This window comes from Schistocerca nitens, chromosome 3 (assembly GCF_023898315.1).
Source record: "Schistocerca nitens isolate TAMUIC-IGC-003100 chromosome 3, iqSchNite1.1, whole genome shotgun sequence".
NCBI lineage: Eukaryota > Metazoa > Arthropoda > Insecta > Orthoptera > Acrididae > Schistocerca > Schistocerca nitens.
The window spans coordinates 69,616,014-69,636,197 of NC_064616.1; the positions used below are offsets into that span (position 1 = coordinate 69,616,014).

General features: G+C 41.2%; 1 protein-coding gene across 3 annotated transcripts in view; it reads left to right on the top strand.

The window, feature by feature from the left end:
• Positions 1 to 20,184, top strand: part of LOC126248029 (sarcolemmal membrane-associated protein-like) — a 330,102-nt gene that overhangs the window by 89,675 nt on the left and 220,243 nt on the right. For all 3 annotated transcript variants that reach the window (XR_007545401.1, XM_049948630.1, XM_049948631.1), the window contains exon 4: positions 16,672 to 16,819. Coding sequence is in view for 2 of the 3 variants with exons in the window: in XM_049948630.1 (XP_049804587.1) it covers positions 16,672 to 16,819 (148 nt within the window). In the remaining variant the exon portion in view is untranslated. The remainder of the gene's footprint in view (positions 1 to 16,671; positions 16,820 to 20,184) is intronic.

A 20,184-nucleotide genomic window follows, 5' to 3' on the forward strand; every position in this document is an offset into this window, starting at 1 on the left:
GTGCGTGGTGCAGGGAATGGCAATTGAATGTCAATGTAGACAAGTGTAATGTGCTGCAAATACATAGAAAGAAAGATCCCTTATCATTTAGCTACAAAATAGCAGGTCAGCAACTGGAAGCAGTCAATTCCATAAATTATCTGGGCGTACGCCTTAGGAGTGATTTAAAATGGAATGATCATGTAAAGTTGATCGTCGGTAATGCAAATGCCAGACTGAGATTCATTGGAAGAATCCTAAGGAAATGCAATCCGAAAACAAAGGAAGTAGGTTACAGTATGCTTGTTCGCCCACTGCTTGAATACTGCTCAGCAGTGTGGGATCCTTACCAGATAGGGTTGATAGAAGAGATAGAGAAGATCCAACGGAGAGGAGCACGCTTCATTACAGGATCATTTAGTAATCGCGAAAGCGTTACGGAGATGACAGATAAACTCCAGTGGAAGACTCTGCAGGAGAGACGCTCAGTAGCTCGGTACGGGCTTTTGTTGAAGTTTCGAGAACATACCTTCACCGAGGAGTCGAGCAGTATATTCCTCCGTCCTACGTATATCTTGCGAAGAGACCATGAGGATAAAATCAGAGAGATTAGAGCCCACACAGGGGCATCCTGACAATCCTTTCCACGAACAATAAGAGACTGGAATAGAAGGGAGAACCGATAGAGGTACTCAAGGTACCCTCTGCCACACACCGTCAGGTGGCTTGCGGAGTATGGATGTAGATGTAGATAGATGTTGATGTAGACATGACATAGTATCTGCTTGCATGATAACCGCTTCTAACTTAACCCATCCTTGCATGACCTATTGCAATCAGCAAGACATCCGCTACTGCTCTTACTACCTGACCTAACTATTCCAGAGGTTTTTCCCCCTTGGTGCTTGCCTTGGTACTTTTTCCCCTCTGCCCTTCAAACCACTACCCTTCGTTTGACTTTCGACCCAATATATCTCCAGATGAGCACGTGTAAATGGTTAACCACAACCAGCCATACGTAAACATCACAGTACCCACATCCTGCGACATCTCACGTTAGTGAGGCACTAGACCTTTAGATTCGAATCATCATTCCAGTGTGGGCATGGAGGGGCTCCACCTCTTTAAAAAAATCCTCCTTTATAGATGAGCTATACTTCCCTATAACCCTCCCAATAAATGAAAGTCAACCATTCGCCTTCTGTACTACCGACTTTATGAAGTCATTTCATTTTATATTGCTTTGCAAAATTTTGCCAAAATCTTTAATCGGCGTGATTGTGTTAGGCAACAAACCACTAATACTATTTAAATATTACAGGATTGTTTTTTCTGCTCATTACATTTTTCTATGTTTAGAGCAAGCTGCCATTTATCACAACAAATAGAAATTCTGTCCTTAACATCCTGTATCCTCTTAGTCACTAAACGATGACACTTCCTGATACACTACAGCATCATCAGCTGTCGCAGATTGATGATCACGTTATCCATCAGATCATGTATGTTTATAGATTATGAGAGTGGTCCTGTCACAATTCCCAGAGGCACTCCAGGCAATACTCTTGTCTCTGATGAACATCCTGCCAATCCGTGACAACTTACTGGGTTGTATTTGAAGTGTTGACAGAAGTGCCAACACCGTGTTGCTAGAGGAGGCCGAAATGCACGCGTTTAATTACACGCAGACTGGCGTGAGGTCTGGAACAGGACAATGTCTTGAGAATTGCAAATAAAGTACGTAGATGATGTAATACTTAACTTTAATCCATAATTGGTGTACATCGCTCTTGACTGTACATGCTTCAAGATAAATATCAATTGAATACAGCGCCTTGCTAGGTCGTAGCAAATGACGTAGCTGAAGGCTATGCTAACTATCGTCTCGGCAAATGAGAGCATATTTGTCAGTGAACCACTGCTATGAACATCGACTGTACAACTGGGGCGAGTGCTAGTAAGTCTGTCTAGACCTGCCGTGTGGCGGCGCTCGGTCTGCGATCACGGACAGTGGCGACACGCGGGTCCGCCGTATACTAGCGGACAGCGGCCGATTTAAAGGCTACCACCTAGCAAGTGTGGTGTCTGGCAGCACATTCCTCCCCCGCAAATCGGCGAATGGTTGTGTTATAAGGCTTCCGCCCACTGTGGGGAGGACCCCATGTTGACGTATGCGACGAGGTGGGGAGCCTAACAACGGGCGAGGCTGTGCCATCCGCACCCGGCCATTCGGTCCGAGGAGAGCTAGGAAACGCCTGAAAACCTAGTCCAGGGTGTACGCCAACATGCAGTGTATGCGCCCGTAGAGAGACAGGAGGGGCCGAAGGGGCGACCTCCATCGCGTCAGGGTACCCGACGGGCGAAGACGCCATCTGGTCCAGAGCGGGCAAGAGTTCCATGTCGGAGGACAGCTGGTCACGGGAAGCGATCGGCGGCACGTGACCCAGGGAGGCGCTTGGCGGCGCAGCGAAGCGTCCACTGCGGGCGTCGCCGGCGGGAGAACAGGCGGCGACGGTGGCGCGTCGCCATGGGGCCAAATAGAAGGCATCGTCGGTAACACCTGGGGATGAGGCGAGCCAGTAGATGGGTCCCCAGGGCGCTGACCTGACGGCACCGTCGCTGAAAGCAGACGGGGAGCGGCAGAACCCATGCGACGACAGAGGCGCAGCTGATTGAGATGCCGACGCACCTCACCAGAGGCCCCCAAAACCAGATACATAGCACGGCCGAGGCAGCGAAGAATGCGCCCTGCGAGCCAACGCCGTGAACCGCGATAGTTGCGATAGTATACAACGTCGCCTGGAGCAAAAGCAGGTGTCTGCCGCTGCACAGGAACCTGATGCGGCGGATGTAGCAAAGACATAAAGGTTCGATGAGGACGACCGTGGAGCAACTCAGCCGGCGAACGACCATCTCGGGGGTTAAGAGCAATACGAGGACAAAAAGAGCAATAACGCGTCCTCCCGAGAATGCGACTCTTTCAACTTCAATATCTGGGACTTGAAAGTCCGAACCAATCGTTCAGCGGCACCGTTTGACTGAGGCGAAAACGGCGCGGATGTCAGATGTTGAATACCATTGGCCTTGCAGAATGACTGAAATTCTGCGGACATGAATTGTGGGCCATTGTCGGAAACAATAGTCTGTGGAAGACCTTCAATACAAAAGATAGCGGATAACGCCTGGATGGTGGCAGACGACGTTGTGGAAGACATCCGTACAACAAAAGGAAAATTACTGAAGGAATCGACCACAACCAACCATCGAGCATTCCAGAATGGACCAGCAAAATCGATGTGCAAGCGTTGCCAAGGGGAAGTGGCTTTCGGCCATGCAAAGAATTTCCGCGGTGGTGCGGATTGTTGTTCGGCACACGCCATGCAAGAAGAGCACATATTCGTAATCGCAGCATCGATTCCGAACCAGGTACAGTGCTGACGAGCAAGTTGTTTCGTTCGCACTACACCCCAATGTCCTTGGTGGAGAAGCCGTAAGACAGAGGACTGTAACGAACGTGGGACCACGACCCTGGACTGATCATTATCAGAACGCAACAGCAAAACACCACATCGTACAAAAAGTCTCTCCTTGTGTGCAAAAAATCGGCGAACCAACGGATCCTCGATCCGTGACGTTGACAAGGGCCATTGCGTAGCAACAAAACGCAGAACGGTAGCAAGGACAGGGTCAGCAGCTGTGGCTGTAGCTACACGACGAAAATCAATCGGAAACGATTCGACCACGTCATCGGTTTCCGCATCAATGAACATGCAAGCAAGTTTGGAAGAATCGAATGCTCTATCCTCAGCAACAGGCAAACAGGACAACGCATCGGCGTTTCCGTGCTTAGCAGTGGACCGATACAAGATATCGTAGCGGTACTGCGAGAGGAAAATAGACCAGCGAATGAATTTCTGCGCTGAACGTGGAGGTACAGGCTTGTTCGGATGAAATAGCAATGTCAAAGGTTTGTGGTCTGTGATGATGGTAAAGTGATGACCATACAAGAAATCATGAAACTTAGTAACACCAAACACGAGAGCCAAAGCTTCTTTCTCAATCTGTGAATAATGTCTTTGCGCAGACGAGAGCAATTTGGACGCAAAGGCAATAGGGTGATCATGCGGTCCATCTTTGTGCGCAAGCACAGCACCGATCCCGAAATCCGATGCATCTACCATCAACAAAAGGGGTTTCTGGGGATCGAATGGCGTAAGGCAAGTATTTGAAAGCAACGCCGATTTCAACTGGCGAAAGGCGCGTTCACATTCCGTCGTCCAGACGAATGGAACACCTTTACGGAGTAAGCGATGAAGCGGAGCTGAAATGGAAGAGGCGTGGCGCACATAGCGATGATAATAATTTATTTTACCCAGCACACTCTGTAGCCGCTTCAAATTCTGCGGCGAAGGCAAGTCTTGTATGGCACGGAGGTGCTCTGGACTGGGATGTATGCCTTGGGCATTGATTACATGTCCGAGATATGGCAAATCACGAGCAAAAAACACGCATTTGTCCTGCCGCAAGCGAAGACCATTTTGTCGCAAGACCTGAAATAATGTTCTGAGATTGGCTAAATGTTCTTCTTCCGTCTTTCCGGAGATCACAATATCGTCCAGATAGTTTGCTGCAGTAGGGACCGATGCACAAACAGTTTGCAGATACTGCTGCAACAATGCAGGGGCGGATGCACACCCGAATGGCAGTCTTTTGAGCCTATACAAACCAAGATGCATGTTAACCACCAAGATGCGCTGGGATTCATCGTCCACTGGTATTTGCAAGTATGCATCTGCTAGGTCCAACTTCGAAAAATATTTACCCGGGCACAGTTTGTCAAAAAGATTTTCCGGGCGGGGTAAAGAAAAAGTTGCAATCACTAGTTGTGGATTCACCGTTGCCTTGAAGTCCACACAAAGTCTCAATTTTCCGGAAGGTTTCGGCAAAATGACTAAGGGTGATGCCCAGAGAGAAGCCTGCACACGTTCAGTCACACCTTGTGATTCCAAATCGTGTAGTGTTTTTGCGACCTCATCACGCAATGCGTGGGGAACATTGCGCGCTCTGAAAAATTTCAGTTGCTCGTTGACTTTCAGTTCCAAATGTGCTTGATAGTTCTTAGCGCAACCAAGGCCCAGTGCAAAAATGTCAGCAAATTTTTCACATAGACGAGAAACACTGGCTGAAGGCACAGTCTGGTTCACTGATAGGACCTGATTGACTATAGACAAGTTAAACAACTGAAATAAATCGAAACCAAACAAGTTCACTGCAGAAGAAGAACGAAGGACGTAAAATAACACAAGTTTTGTTTGTCCCTTGTATGTGGCAAGAAGGCTGCACTGTCCTAACACAGGGATAGCTTGTCCTGAATATGTAGTTAGCTTAACATTTGCGGCACGCAGCGGAGGTTTGCCCAGCTGTTTGTACGTGTCGTTATTGGTCAATGAAACTGCAGCTCCGGTATCGAGCTGGAATGGTATTACGTGGCCATGAATGTCCAAGTCTACAAAAAGTTTATTGTCCTGCTGACGACAAGAGCGACTGTCTCGTGCAACGTGAACAGACACTGGTACAGAATCACTTGCTAATTGACGTGATTTCCGGCGACGTCGACGCACACTTTTTGTGGGAGGAACACAGTCACTGTTAGAGAGAGTGGCACTGGGCGGAGTGGAATTAACTACATGAATTTCCATGGGCGAAGGGTCACGAGCCTGTGTATTCTTGGTTCAATTCCGGCGCGAAGCAAAGGGCCTGGAATGGTTGTTAGTGTCCGATCTTAGCTTTTTCTGGCAAACACTTTGAACATGTCCTTTTTATTACAGAAAAAGCAAATAGCTTGGCGTGACAGGCAATTCTCACGCGAATGTCTAGTAGCACACCGCTGGCATGACTTAAGCACTGCATTTGCTCGCTGGCGCGGCAAACGTAGCGGAGAGCTTGGCGGCAGCTGCGCGGACGAGCGCGAGGGCTGTTTACTGTTCTGTGCAGCTCGCCCGGCGGGCCGGTTAATGTGACACACAGCTGGCGAAGTTTCAAATGATTCCTGAGCAAAGTCAAGTGTATCCTGCCGATCCAATATGTCCATCACTTGTTGAAGGGAGGGATTGACTAGTTTCAAAATCTGTTCCCTTATACGAACATCAGAAACGTTCTGTGCAATTGCATCACGCACCATAGTATCTGAATACGGGAGTCCACATTCACACTCAAAAGCACAATCCCTAGTAAGGCCTTGCAAAGTTGCAACCCACTCCCTATTAGTTTGACCGGCCGTACGTTTGGTACGAAAGAAAGTATACCTTTTTGCAACTACATTGACTGATTCTTTGAAATAGGCATCTAATGCAGACAAAATGTCGTCGTAGGACAGAGTTGCTACGTCGCGTTGGGGAAACAATTTCACTATCACTCGGTACGTGTGGACACCTACGGCAGAAAGAAGAAATGGCTGCCGCTCATTACCTTGAATTCTGTAGGCGGCGAGATGGAATCCAAATTAGCGTGACCACTCCGTCCAGCTTTCCAATGCCGCATCAGAAGGACGAAAAGGTGGTGCAACTGCATGTTGTAACTGCGGTAGCGGTGGAGCGGCGGCGGCCGCGTCGTTTTGCATCGCACATTGACCCTGGACGAGCTGTCCAAGGGCATCCAATAACGCCTGCGTCTGCTGAGTCTGCAAGCGATAAAATTCGGACAGTGCATCGGGAGATTGTGGCGAAGCCATGACACAAGTAAATTAGAGCAATACGACCGTTAAATCTTCGTCGCCATATGAAGTGTTGGCAGAAGTGCCAACACCGTGTTGCTAGAGGAGGCCGAAATGCACGTGTTTAATTACACGCAGACTGGCGTGAGGTCTGGAACTGGACAATGTCTTGAGAATTGCAAATAAAGTACGTAGATGATGTAATACTTAACTTTAATCCATAATTGGTGTACATCGCTCTTGACTGTACATGCTTCAAGATAAATATCAATTGAATACGGCGCCTTGCTAGGTCGTAGTAAATGACGTAGCTGGAGGCTATGCTAACTATCGTCTCGGCAAATGAGAGCGTATTTGTCAGTGAACCACTGCTATGAACGTCGGCTGTACAACTGGGGCGAGTGCTAGTAAGTCTCTCTAGACCTGCCGTGTGGCGGCACTCTGTCCGACGTATACTAGCGGACCGCGGCCGATTTAAAGGCTACCACCTCGCAAGTGTGGTGTCTGGCAGTGACACCACAGTATTACTTCAGAAGTCCGCAAGACACTCACACATTCGGGAACCTAATCCATATGCACGGACCTTCATTAACAGAATGCAATGGGGCACTTGAGTCAAATGTTTTCTGGAAATTGGAATCTGCTTGTTACCCTTAGTCCATGGTTTGCAGGATATTGTGAGAGAAAAGGGCAAGCAGAGTTTTACAGTGTTGTGACAGGTTGTCTGAAATGAATAGCGTTCTAAACAGGTGATAAATAACATTATTATTGCATGCGTAAAATGTAAGACTTGAAATATATTTATGGTCAAAACGAACACTTATCTTTTGTCATACAACTTCTTCTTTGCTTCACCTGCCTCGAGATGACTGGGTGTTTGTGTTGTCCTCCTCATTTCATCATGGTTCACAAAAGTGACAAGACTGGGCTGAGCAAGGGTTGGGAATTTGTACAGGCACTGATAACCGCGCAGTCGAACGCCCCACAAACTCTATCAGCTTCTTCTTCTTCTTCTTCTTCTTCTTCTTCTTCTTTGCTGTGAGTTTGGGTTAGAGCATAGGTACATTTATATATGTAGATAGAACCAGCATAACAGTTGTGCTGAAACGATGGTCATTGGTAATACAACTTGAAGCAGTGCTCAGTAGAAACTCTCCCCTGGAGCACTATTCGGAGACTGTTCACAAACATATGCAATTACTTGCAGATTAGCTTGAAGAGTCTAACTGATTGTTTTGAACTCTGTTGCCGCCAGTCACATTACCCTTGTTATTGATTGCTGTGGACTAGGTGTTGCCTGGAATGTAGTCTGGCATAGAACTGACCTTACGTCTGTGTGTTGGTCTGTTTCAAGACAGGCTGCAGATGGTGGTGCTGAGAACCTTTGGGCACGTGTCGTACAACTTCTGCCTTATTGGTGTGGCCAGTGATGCTCTGTTAGTGAGGAGCATCTTCGATCTTCATGGTGTTGATTGCAGGCACCAGTGCTGTACCTATGGACTACACCACGCACACAAGCGATGTTTTCTGAATGTGTGCTGATTTGTGGAGAGAAACTTTCCTGTCTCAAGGAAATTTATTATATTTGAACTTTGGATGTACTTAAGAATTCTGCTTCAAACTAATGTTAAGAATATTGGTCTGTAATTCTCTCTCCTTTACACTTCTTATGTGCAGGAGTCACCTGCACTTTGTTCCAGTCATTTGGGATTTTTCGCTGGGCAAAAGACTTGTGATAAATGCAAGCTTAATATCGGGCCAGTGTCGAAGAGTACTCTTTACGAAACTGAATTGGGATTCCATCTAGACCTGATAATTTATTTGTTTTCTACTCTTTCATTTACTTCTCATCAGCAGGGATGGCTGTTTTTCTATGTCTTCCACAAAGTAATCTGTGCAGCTGTCAAATGATGAAACGTTTGCATGACCCTTTTGCATGAATTATGTTATAAACATGAAATTGAGAACTTTGGCTTTCCTTTTGTTGTTTTCTAATGACCCAATAGACTGGCCAACAAAAGACTGAATAGAAGCCTTCAACACAGTGATTGTTAAATAGGACTGAGATTGTTACTGAGTTCTCGGCAATATCTTTCACTCAGGTATGATGGTATCCCTGACAATATGCAAAACTTCAGCTAAAGAAGGATCTGATTGTCTTAACGCTTCAGCACTCATTACACTAGTCCATTGACGATCTGATGATCGTGTTCTCTATTAATGATTCTGCGTATGGTTTTCCAGAACGCGCAAACTTAACATTTTCTTCTTGTGGCTCTGCGGATCCACATTCCATGATGCATAACTGTCTGAGGTCTTACAACTTAGGAGGAACTCTGAATGTGCAGCAACCACATGTATTTTTGTTGCTGTATCTTCATTGTCAAGCAAGTTAGTAGTGGTTATTGGTAGCACTGATGATTCACACAATGGTGCCAATTTTTGCACAATATAATAGAGCTGTGGTCTGGTGGATAATAAAAAAAGCTTCCTACCTCACTGGGCAGTTAATATCACTTGCATGGAAATTAGATGCTAAACATTTTTGGTACACTTTCCAGTCCATTTGTGCTTCATTAAACAGCTGGAAAGCCAGGCTTGCTGGAAGTGATTGTAGACCTGCCAGATCTGTCACTTTCTGTATGAGCTCATACTACTGATAGAGTTGTTGTTTCAGAGCTTGAAAGAAAAATTGTTTGCCCATGTTGCTTGTCACACTCAGCAAAATGGCCTGATAAGTTCTGTTTTGGTACGGGGTGGGTTGTAGTCTCAAACAGCCTTCGTCACCACTGTTGTATGTCTGCTTTTCACTGAACACAAATTAAGTACAAATAAATCACACAATATAATAGAGCATGACTATTCTTGCTTCTTGATCTAAACAGAAATAAACTTCAGGATGTGGATACCTTATGCCATTAAATTACTCTGGAGATTTACTGAATAACTCAAAATGTTATTACTGGAGAGTATTGTTTGTCCAACTGGGAAACACTGAAATATGGACCACTGTCAGTGCACATGTGTGCTGTCAATTTGCTCACAGAAGGCTGGAAAGCCAGAATGTCGACAGCCAGGAATAACGAGGTCCAATTCAGTGTCTAGAAAATTACCAAGTATTGCAAAGTTGTCATAAATAAGTCCATGTGGGAGCATGTTGTACACATCAGCGAGCCAAGACAGATGAGGTCGATAGCATATCCAGTAAGGAAAAACATAAACTTTTGTCCCATTGTTTTATGAAAGAGGTTAAGTATATAACCTTGAATTTCCCAGAGTCTGAGGTAGAATGGTTGGTTACAAAGAAAGAAGGTTGCACAATAGCTGGAGAGATTACATCAGTTTGTCAGACCTTATGTGGAACCAGCAGAAGATTAATGAAGAGTGCTAGAAGTGAAAGGTATCAAAACAGTGATAAGTCTTGTCCCAGTCTCCCATTGGCTTGTTTCTGCATTCCTCGTACGATATATAGACTTCATGAAGCAAAACGAGGAGTCTGTAATCAGTGTTAACATACTGAAAAATGTACAGACCACTTCTCTTAGTGCTCTTCTGTACCTCTAGTTGTGTGTTATCTCTGTTACAATTGGATGCATAAGAAGTCTGAATTGTATTTACTACATCCAATACTTAATTACTGAAGCAACTAAAACACTTATAAAACATAGCAGAAAGGATGTGCACTTATTGCAACTTGGTTGTTTTAATGACCACCTTTATAATTAATTTTATCTTCAGAGCTAAGTCGCAAAGTTGGGGTGTCACCATGTTTTAGCACATCGCTTGAAGTTATTACTCTTAATTTCAGTGTGAAGAAATTCTTAATAAGTCAGTTTATTATTTTAAGGTATAAATTATTTTATTCTTGTGCAGAGGAGGTGCTAGACTAATTCTTATCATTATAGTGTATTATAAATTGAGGTTCCCTGCCAGATTTTCCTAATCTCAGGAAATTCTATAGAGATTCTGATATATGGTTTTCACTATTATATAGAGCGATTCGTGAGAAAAGTTTGTGTGTATATTTCAAAAGTCAGCTGGCCATAGCTATTTCATGCTAGCCTTGCAAAGCTGTGGCAGGTTGCTGGTGTTATTTAACTATATATAGTTTCCAGAATGAATTTTCACTCTGCAGAGGAGTGTGCACCAATTTGAAACTACCTGGAAAATTAAAACTGTTTGCCTGATCAGGACTTGAAACAGAGATATTGGCCTTTAGCAGGCAAGTGCTCTACTGACTGAGCTATGCAAACACGACTCGTCACCCATCATCACAGCTTTACTTCTACCAGTACCTCATCTCCTACCTTACAAAATTCATAGTTCACCTGCATAGCTTGGTGGACCTACAACCCTGGAAGAAAGGATATTGCGGAGGTATGGCTTAGCTACAGTCTGGGGGATGGCTTCCTGGAAGACAAAGGTTCCAGGTTTGAGTCCTGCTTCAGCACACAGTTTTAATTTGTTGAGAAGTTTCTAACTATATGTGCATTTGATGCAGCTCAGTGTATAGTTTGATGAACCTATATTTCTTAGGCAATCCCAACAAAACCTGCATTATTGCCTGTTGCTTGCCAGTGGGACAGTATGTGAAACACCTTTTAGGTCTTAAATTATGTATTGAGGGTATAGATGTATGTACTCACTAGTTCTTTGGGAATGTTTAGCTAACCATTAATAACTTGTCACAATACTAAAAAGTTTGAAGTTGTTTATCATAATGTGAATACACTGGAAAGTATAAATAAATGAATACTTTGTTAAGAAATGTGACTGCAAAGTATAAGCCAATGTAAAACTGTTGATGTTTTTTAAAAGTAATGTTTCTTTAATGTGTTTTATCTTCTTCAGAGAATAATTGTGAAATGTATTCTTGTTAATCTGTCTGGAAGTTGCTAAAGGTCATGAGATTTGTATCTTGGCAGACAAGTTGGTAATCTTAGAAAGACTATACAATTTTGGGCCCGTGCAAACGCCAGAGCCCAATGTAAAGACATTTTACTAGTTTTAATTCATAAAAATAATGATTTTGTGCTAAAAATCAATGTAAAAACTTTTTACCTGTTTGGAATTGTAACAACAATCCCGCAGAATCAAAATCTGCAAAAGATCTGTTTATCAGAATATTCAGTTTTAAGAAAGATATGTTTGCAATTAGAAGTCTTCTGCTCAACTGTTACTCATAATGCAAATCTGACCTGTCTCACTGACCACTGGCTCACGGATGAAGGATTGTTAATTTCCAAGCTACAAAATTTTAAAACTGGCACTAACAATGTTTAGTCATGTAAAAGGGGCTGTGGCTGTCTAATTCATGGCCGGCCTCTGTGGCCGACCGGTTCTAGGCACTTCAGTGTGGAACCGCGCTTCTGCTACGGTCGCAGGTTCGAATCCTGCCTCGGGCATGGATGTGTGTGATGATGTCCTTAGGTTAGTTAGGTTTAATTAGTCATGTAGTCAAGTAGTCATCTAGGGGACTGATGACCTCAGGTGTTAAATCCCATAGTACTTAGAGCCATTTGAACCCTTTTTTTGTTGTCAAAATGGGGTTAATTGAACAAAAATAGTCATTATAATGATGAGAAACTCTTTGAACACTGTCGGTTAAACTTAGTCTTTATAAAGTAATCATTATTTGTGTATACAGATCACGTGGTGGCAATCTTTCAAAGCTTTTAGAAAATTTGGAACTTCTTATGAATGTTTACGTTTCAAAAGGAAACAAAAGTATTTTATGTGGTGATTTAATGTTAATTTTTCCAGTGAATTACTAAATTATCTTGATATAAGCAATCTTAATTGCTACATGTGATATGGAAAACATTGTCCAGTGATCCCTCTAGAATAACTGCCAGCTCCAGTAGCACTATTGAGCAGTTTTGATTAATAATTCTTTTGCTCTATTATTAAATGTTAAAAATAAAGCAAATGAGTTGTCTAATCACCATGGGGTCTTTATAAAGTTAGTGTTGCCGTGCTACATACATGCCAAATGCTACATACATGTTGTCTTCTTTGTTTTATGGGCACACTTTTTCCACTGTTGTCTAGGTTATACAGTATTTTGAGACTGCAATAAAATTCAGGTTAAGACCAAATGTATTTTGATTTATTTTAAAACATCTTCAGTGGTCACTGTAACAATAATAGCTTCTCTCACAATATTTTTTTTGCTAGGAATGAACAGTTTTCATGCTTTCACTTACTTTTATAAACAGTATTAAATTATCATTGTTACTCACAGTTTTTTTGTTTCGTACATGGTTCTTCATGTTCTTCTACACACATGTGGTAGATTTGAGCACACAGCACTTTCACTAACACAAAATATATTCCTGTTATTGTGTTGTGTAGGACCACTGGCATTTTGCCATTTCATGTACTTTGTTTTGATATTGCGGCATGTGTTCATAGTTCGTATGGTACAGTGATAGGTGATCTATGTTGAGTGTATTGCCTTGTTTGTGTGTGATTATTTTTGTGGTGTTTATAGGTGGTGTTCTTTTTCTGCTATATGTTTTATTACTTAAAATAACATTTGGTTGCTAATGTTTGTTTGGTCATTTATTAAATGTTTTCTATTGTTGCCATTTGGATTTGAAAGTCAGTGCATCCCGCAGTATAAAATAAATACACAAAATGGTGAGATGGCAATGGACCTTCATGGCACAAAAAAGTAAATTATTTAGTGTTAGTGAAAGTGCTGTGTGCTTAAAAAACCTTGAATAATTATTATAATTTAATACTCTTTATACTAAGGATGAGAACTATTTGTAGTAAAAGCCAACAAAATTGTAAGAAAAGCCACATTGTTACAGTGACCACTGAAGGTGCTTTAAAGAAAAATTAAATGCAGTTGGACTTAATAAGACTATTAATATAGTCACAAAAGATGGTTAACTTATATAACTAATATGTAAAGACATTTAATTTATGATCACGAATCCTGTATAGGTGTGTTCAGTGAAGATAATACTATTAAGAAAGCAAAAATATTTCTTGACTCTGTGGCCAATTATTTGAAAATTGCTTTGCCCCTTAAAAGAAAAGTAACTCAGCACTAATAAACCAGTTTATAAAAGGTGGATTACAAAGGGAATAATTAACTCAGAATGAGGTTCAGAAAGAAAAAATGTAAGCAGAAAAAAGCATGAAATGATCCTAGTTTCGTATATTTTCAAAAATAGACCAAAACATACCTAGGTAAGTCATAAGTAAAGTTTAAAAAGTTGCAAATAATAATTATACAAAAAACTTAACCACTTCATGCAGTTTGGGATCTTTAGATTTACCTTGGAACTAGAGGTATTAAAGAAGGTCCAGTTCATCTAATACATAATGGAACTAAAATACCAGATGCAAAGGGTAAGTGAAGCTTTTAACAAGCATTTTTCAAGTATTGCTTCTAATCTTTCATTGCTGGTTACTTCACTGCACTGTCTTTTTCCCACTGAGTTTATAAAATCAGGCACTACATTGTTCCTAGCACCAATAACTCAAGAAGTATTATTGGAAATTATCAATGGAAATGGTAACTCGTATTCATTTAGTAATGGCATGTCTGAGGTTTTCTTAAAAATATGGCTGTAAAAATTATAATTCCACTTTGATGTATTTAACAGTTCCCTAATTATAGGCTGTTTCCCAGATGTTTTCAGAATTGCTTAAGATATTCCTCTGTTTGAGAATGGAGACATAAATTGTGTTAACAATTATTGACTAATCTCCATTCTTTCTGCCATAGTGAAGATTCTAGAGAAAGTAGTGTTTGGGGTGTAATTTCTTTCCTTGATGAATATTGCCTGCTCACAAAATTCAGTTTGGTTTTTGCAAAAACAGGCCCATAAATGCAACAACTTTTTTAATTCAGTTCCGAGTGCTTTTAAAGGTAAACGTTCTGTCTCTGGTCTTTTCACAGGCCTAACTAAAGCCCTTGCCTTAATTACTCATTCTCTGCTGCTTGAAACTTGGTACTATAGGCACTCGATGTATATGATTTAAGTCATACTGCACTAACATGAGGGTGGTTGGATTCTCAAACAAAGATTATATTAAAGTTCTATCCAATGAAACTATGATCAGTTATGGTGTCTCCCAAGGTTCAGTTACAGGACCCTTACTTTTTATTTGGGTTGTAAAGTATGTTATTACAGATTCTATCAACAGGCCAATTTTGTAGATACACACAAACAAACTACTGTAAAACAAAAGCAAAACAACTCGAATGCTTTACAGTGCCTCCAGAAATCACAGTGCCTACATGGAGCCCACACTAATTGATGATGAAACAATACAGCAAGTAAGTGAGATTAAATTTCTTGGTGTGAGTGGAATAATCACAGAGAAAGCTACTAAAGAAATAGAGCAGTCTTGTCTTATGTTTTTTGAATTCTTCAACCATAAAAATAGTTTATTTTGCATTAGTACACTCCATTCTCTCTCACAGAGTCTCATTTTGGGGGGTCAGTGTATTATGAAATTAGTATGAGGCAAAAAACAGGTAATGAAGCAGGTATCTCCGCACACCTCCAGTAACTGCATTTTCAGAGAACTGAGAATCCTGCCTGTTCTCTGCATTTATACCTTAGAAACTGTGACTTTTGTTAAAAAGAATTTGTGTTTTTTTTAGCCCATTCATGATCATAATACTTGCTCCAGTGCGGACATTTGCCTCAATAGTCAGAGACTGACAGAAAGTTTACTTGGTGCAAGAAATATGAGCAATGTGCTTTAGAATAAAGACTGAAAGTTTACTTGATGCAAGAAGTATTGGCAGTGTACTTTAGACTAAACTACCCCATCAGTTAGGGAAAATAGAAACACATTTAGGAATAAGGTAAAAAAAAAGTCATTTACACACACTTTTCATTTTGTTGATTACTACATAAAATCCAATTTGTTCTAGCAGTTATTGTTCTTTTAGTGTACAGTGTATCGTGCTTTAACTGAAAATGTCATCTGATGAACTGTGCTGTGCTCAGTTTATTAGTGAATTCTCTCTCACAAGCCAGTCTATTTAGCAGTGCTGTATAATTTAGAGTTTAAAATTTATATCTTATATCGTAAATTGAATTTTGTTCTAAAAATTTGTTTGTCCAATATCCTTCTATATCTTGTAAGTGTAGGATTTGATGAACCAAATAAACAATAAATCTTTGATGTGCTCACTCATGGCTTTGCCCAGTGGAACTCCTCATTCTCATACTGGACTATGAGGTGATGCACATTTGTTCCATAAATGTCATCTCTGACTGGTGATAAACTATTGTTGTCTAGTATCTGAATATTGTTATGGATAAGCTGAACATTCACATATATACATCCCTCTAGAGTTATAAGTGGTTAACAGTTCTCTTCATAGTGTCTGTGGCAGCAGAAATTGTGTTAAAGTTGGTCATTGTTAGGTATCTACAGCTTCATATAAGTACCATTTTTCATTTTTTTGTCTTATCTGCATTGCAGAAAGTAACAGTTCAATCATTTTCGGAACATAAAAAAGTCGGAGAATATTTTCATGTGACTGTATGTAATGTATGAATTGCACTGCATTTATGAAGCAACGTATGTTTTTTTGTTATCCATTTAATTTGAAATTTCTCATACATGATCAGTTTCACCAAATTCAGTATTATCTATACTAACGTGATGATACACAAATATCTAGTTCCTTCAAATACTTTCAACAATCTTCTTCTACTGTCCATATTGCTATTACAAGCATGTGAGGCTTGTGGGTGATTACTTCAGCATCAGCTGGAAGATAGACAATTTATGAGATTTGTAAATGATTTCCTTTTTCCATACTCATAATTATTAATGGTTTACTTTCCTTAGTTTTATGGTCATTTATTGTGAACTTCTAAAAAAAGGAAAGTGTCTAATGGAAATGGGTCAATTCTTGCAAAAATTTTGTGTTTGTGTAGACAGAGTAAATAATGCAATTGTTTCAAGAGTGTATATAGCCATTACTTTTTTTCCAGTTTTACCTGCAAGACACAAAAAGTAGCAACGGGACTTTTGTCAATAACCAACGTTTAAGTAAGAGTGCTGATGAATCTCCACCCCGTGAAGTTTGTTCTGGTGACATTGTACAGTTTGGTGTTGATGTGATGGAGAATGCCCGTAAGGGTGAGTGTATAATCATTTTTGTAGAAAATTTTATTATTGGCTAGACAGTGTGCTGTCTCCATACTTTCTTGGAAGACTACATTCAGATACAAATTAGGTTGTATCATATCACAGCTGTACCAGCTCATGTTACTGTTGATAATGCTAATTGTTTAAGGTCTTACCAGTGCCAGCAAAAGGTAAATGATGACCAGACATATCGCACACACTTTGTGTAAAGAGATTTGTTGAAATCGAAAGCATGACTGTTGAGTGTGTTTCATTCATGACTTTGAAGTATACTTTCAAAATTACATTTTAAAGGTAATATATAATTTTTCTTGCTGCTGAATAAACATTTGAAATTGTCTGCTTTGTACTGTACTGTATTGCGTTGTATTATGTCAGATAACTTTGAAGGGTTCTGTATACAGGGGCAAACAACAACTCACACTGACAAGGCAAATCATTATAACCAGTTGCTTAAGAGCATGTTGAGCCACTTCTGGAAAACAACACAGCAGTGATACTGCATAGCATAAATTCAGCAAGTCCTTGCTAAGTTTCTGGATGTCTGTGGCACTAGATGTCTATGCCAGTGTGTTCCATCAGTTTCAGATCAGGCAAATTAAGGGACCAAGACATCAGTGTGAGTTTATTATCATGCTCCTTAAACCACTGCACCACATTTCTATCCATGTGACACGGACAGTTAATCTTCTTGATACTGGTGGTCGACAGTAAAATTCACACAGCCTGTAACTGTCAAGTTGCCTTTGGTTACAACTACAGGTCCCATGAAAACCCTGGTGAATCTCTCCCATAGCATAATATCTCCACTGGCATGCTGCTGTGGGGCACGGTGTGTTTCGGAGTAGCTGTCCGTGTGGATGATGGTGTATCCAGACATGACCATTGATCTGGTGTTACAAGAAATGTGATCAGGTGCCCAGTTTCCATTGATACATGGTCCACTGCAGTTGTAGTTGATGAAGTCGTTGGCTTGGCGTGGAAACATGTAGGTGTCGTTAGCTTGATGTGTCTTATGTTCAACAAATGGGCTGAACGGTGTTCTCCAAAACACTAGTGCCTGGACTAACATTGTACTTTGTTGACAGACCTGCTGCCTGTCCTTTGCAGACCAGGGAAGCCTCTGAACTCTTATGTTCTGTAATGAGGTGTGAATTTCCAACACCTTATTACCTGCTCGTGCTTACACTGGCTTTAAACTACTTTCCTTAGATGCTCTCCTGACAGTAGCACACACAGCCAACCAGCTTCACTTTTTCCAAGATTCTTGCTCCTAGGCACTGGTCCCTAACAATCTGCCCTTTTTCAAAGTGGCATATATCAGTGGTTTCCCTCATTTGCAGCCAGTATCATTAGATTGATTGCTTATTTATCTTAGCTCCACTTACATAATTTTCTTACCGTGTCTTGTGCCTGCAACACCAGCAGGCAATATTCTGTCTTGTGTGGGGAGTGGTCACAATGTCAGTGTAAATTTACAACTGAATATAATGAAATAATAAGCAACCAGCTGCATAAACGAAATTTAATTTCTGTCTGGTTTCGGGCACAAAGTGCCCTTCTTCAGAAGGTTGTGCCTGTCACATTGTGAGTGTCAGTAATAAAGTGCATGCAGCAAAATGCCATGCTCATATAGTTAAGTGTCTGCATAAAACTGTGAACTACATTTTGCTGTATGCTCTTTATTATTGATACTCACATATAATGCAATGGACATAACCTTCTGAAGAAGGGCACTAAGTGCCCGAAACTTGTAAAGAAATTAAATTTCTTTTACACAATTGGTTGCTTATATTTCACTGTAAATGACTACCAAATTTACTCGAATCTAAGCCGCACTTTTTTCCGGTTTTGAGTGCAAAGTAAGCAGAAGTTCTGAAATATGTTGGTAGGCACCACCACAACTAACTTCTGCTGTCAAATATATGTAGCGCTACACAGGCTTGCTTTGCAGGCACAAAGATAAATAGTCACCAAAAACTCTGTGTCAGTAAATAAATTTAAAAAAAGTAGAAGATGAGCTTTTTTCTCCGCCCCAAGTTTCAACCATGCATTTTCATACATTATCCAACGAAGTAAATAGAAATTCCATATGGTTCATCTTCGAATGTAGCAGCCTTTCAAATATTCGTACCAACAAAAATAAATTTCTTTACACAAAAATACCAGCAATGCACAAGGCTTTAGGATTGTTGCACGAGTTGATACGCTGGGGCTCATTAAGATTTCACGTAGCGGCACCTATTGCTTCGTGGAATTTTGTGAAGTGCTTGTTGGTGTTAGTGAACCATAATGAAGCACTCTCATTATAGTGCCAAATTCAAGAGGGGAGTTATTTCTTTTGCGGAACAAAGTTCTAATTGTACTGCAAGTCTGCGATACGGGATTGATGAGAGCAACACCAGGTGATGGCGACTGCAGAGAGACAAATTATTTGAATGTTCAAGTAGCAGGAAAGCATTTAGTGGGCCCAAGTGTGGCCGATATCATGCACTAGAAGTGATTTTAAATGAATTTGTCAAGGAACAGCATCAGAAATTCCTGTCTGTGAACGTAGAAATTTTAAAAATTAAGGTGCATGAAATTGCTAGAGAGCAAAAATTTGAAAATTTTAAGGCTAGTCGCAGCTGGATTGACCTGTTTATGAAGCGCTGGGATTTTTCACTTCGGAGGCGAACTTCAGTTGTGCAGAAGCTGCTGAAAAATCATGGAGAACAACGTCTGGAATTTCAGCCCTTCATAACTAGGCGGTGCACAGAAAAGCAATACCTTCTTGGTCAGATAGGAAATGCTGACCAAACTCCCATATATTTTGACATGCCATCGGATTATATGGTTGACACCAAAGGAAAGAAAGACATAAGTGTTCTTACATCAGGGGGTGAATAACAGTGGATGTCCATCATTTTCGAGTGAAAGACTTTACCGAAATCGGATATGTTTCCAAAAACTGTAATTGTATGAGCAAACAAAACTGGGTGGTTTTCGGAGGACATAGTGCTGGAATGGATTAGGCGTGTGTGGAATCATCGTCCTGGCGCAATGCTTGGTTTACACTGTCTGTTGGTATTAGATGCTTACACAGGCCATACGACACCTGCAGTAAAACGAAAATTAGAGGAAAGCAACATGGACTTGGCACTAATTCCAGGCGGAATGACGTCAATTCTGCAACCACTTGACATCTGTTTGAGTAAACCATTTAAAGACAAACTTAAATGCATATACACAGACTGGCTTTCTAAAAGCAACAGACAACTGGCACCAACAGGACGTGTAAAACGCGCAAGTTTGTCGCAAGTGTGCCAATGGATTTATGACGCATGGAAGTGTGTTCCAAATCAGACTGGGCAACA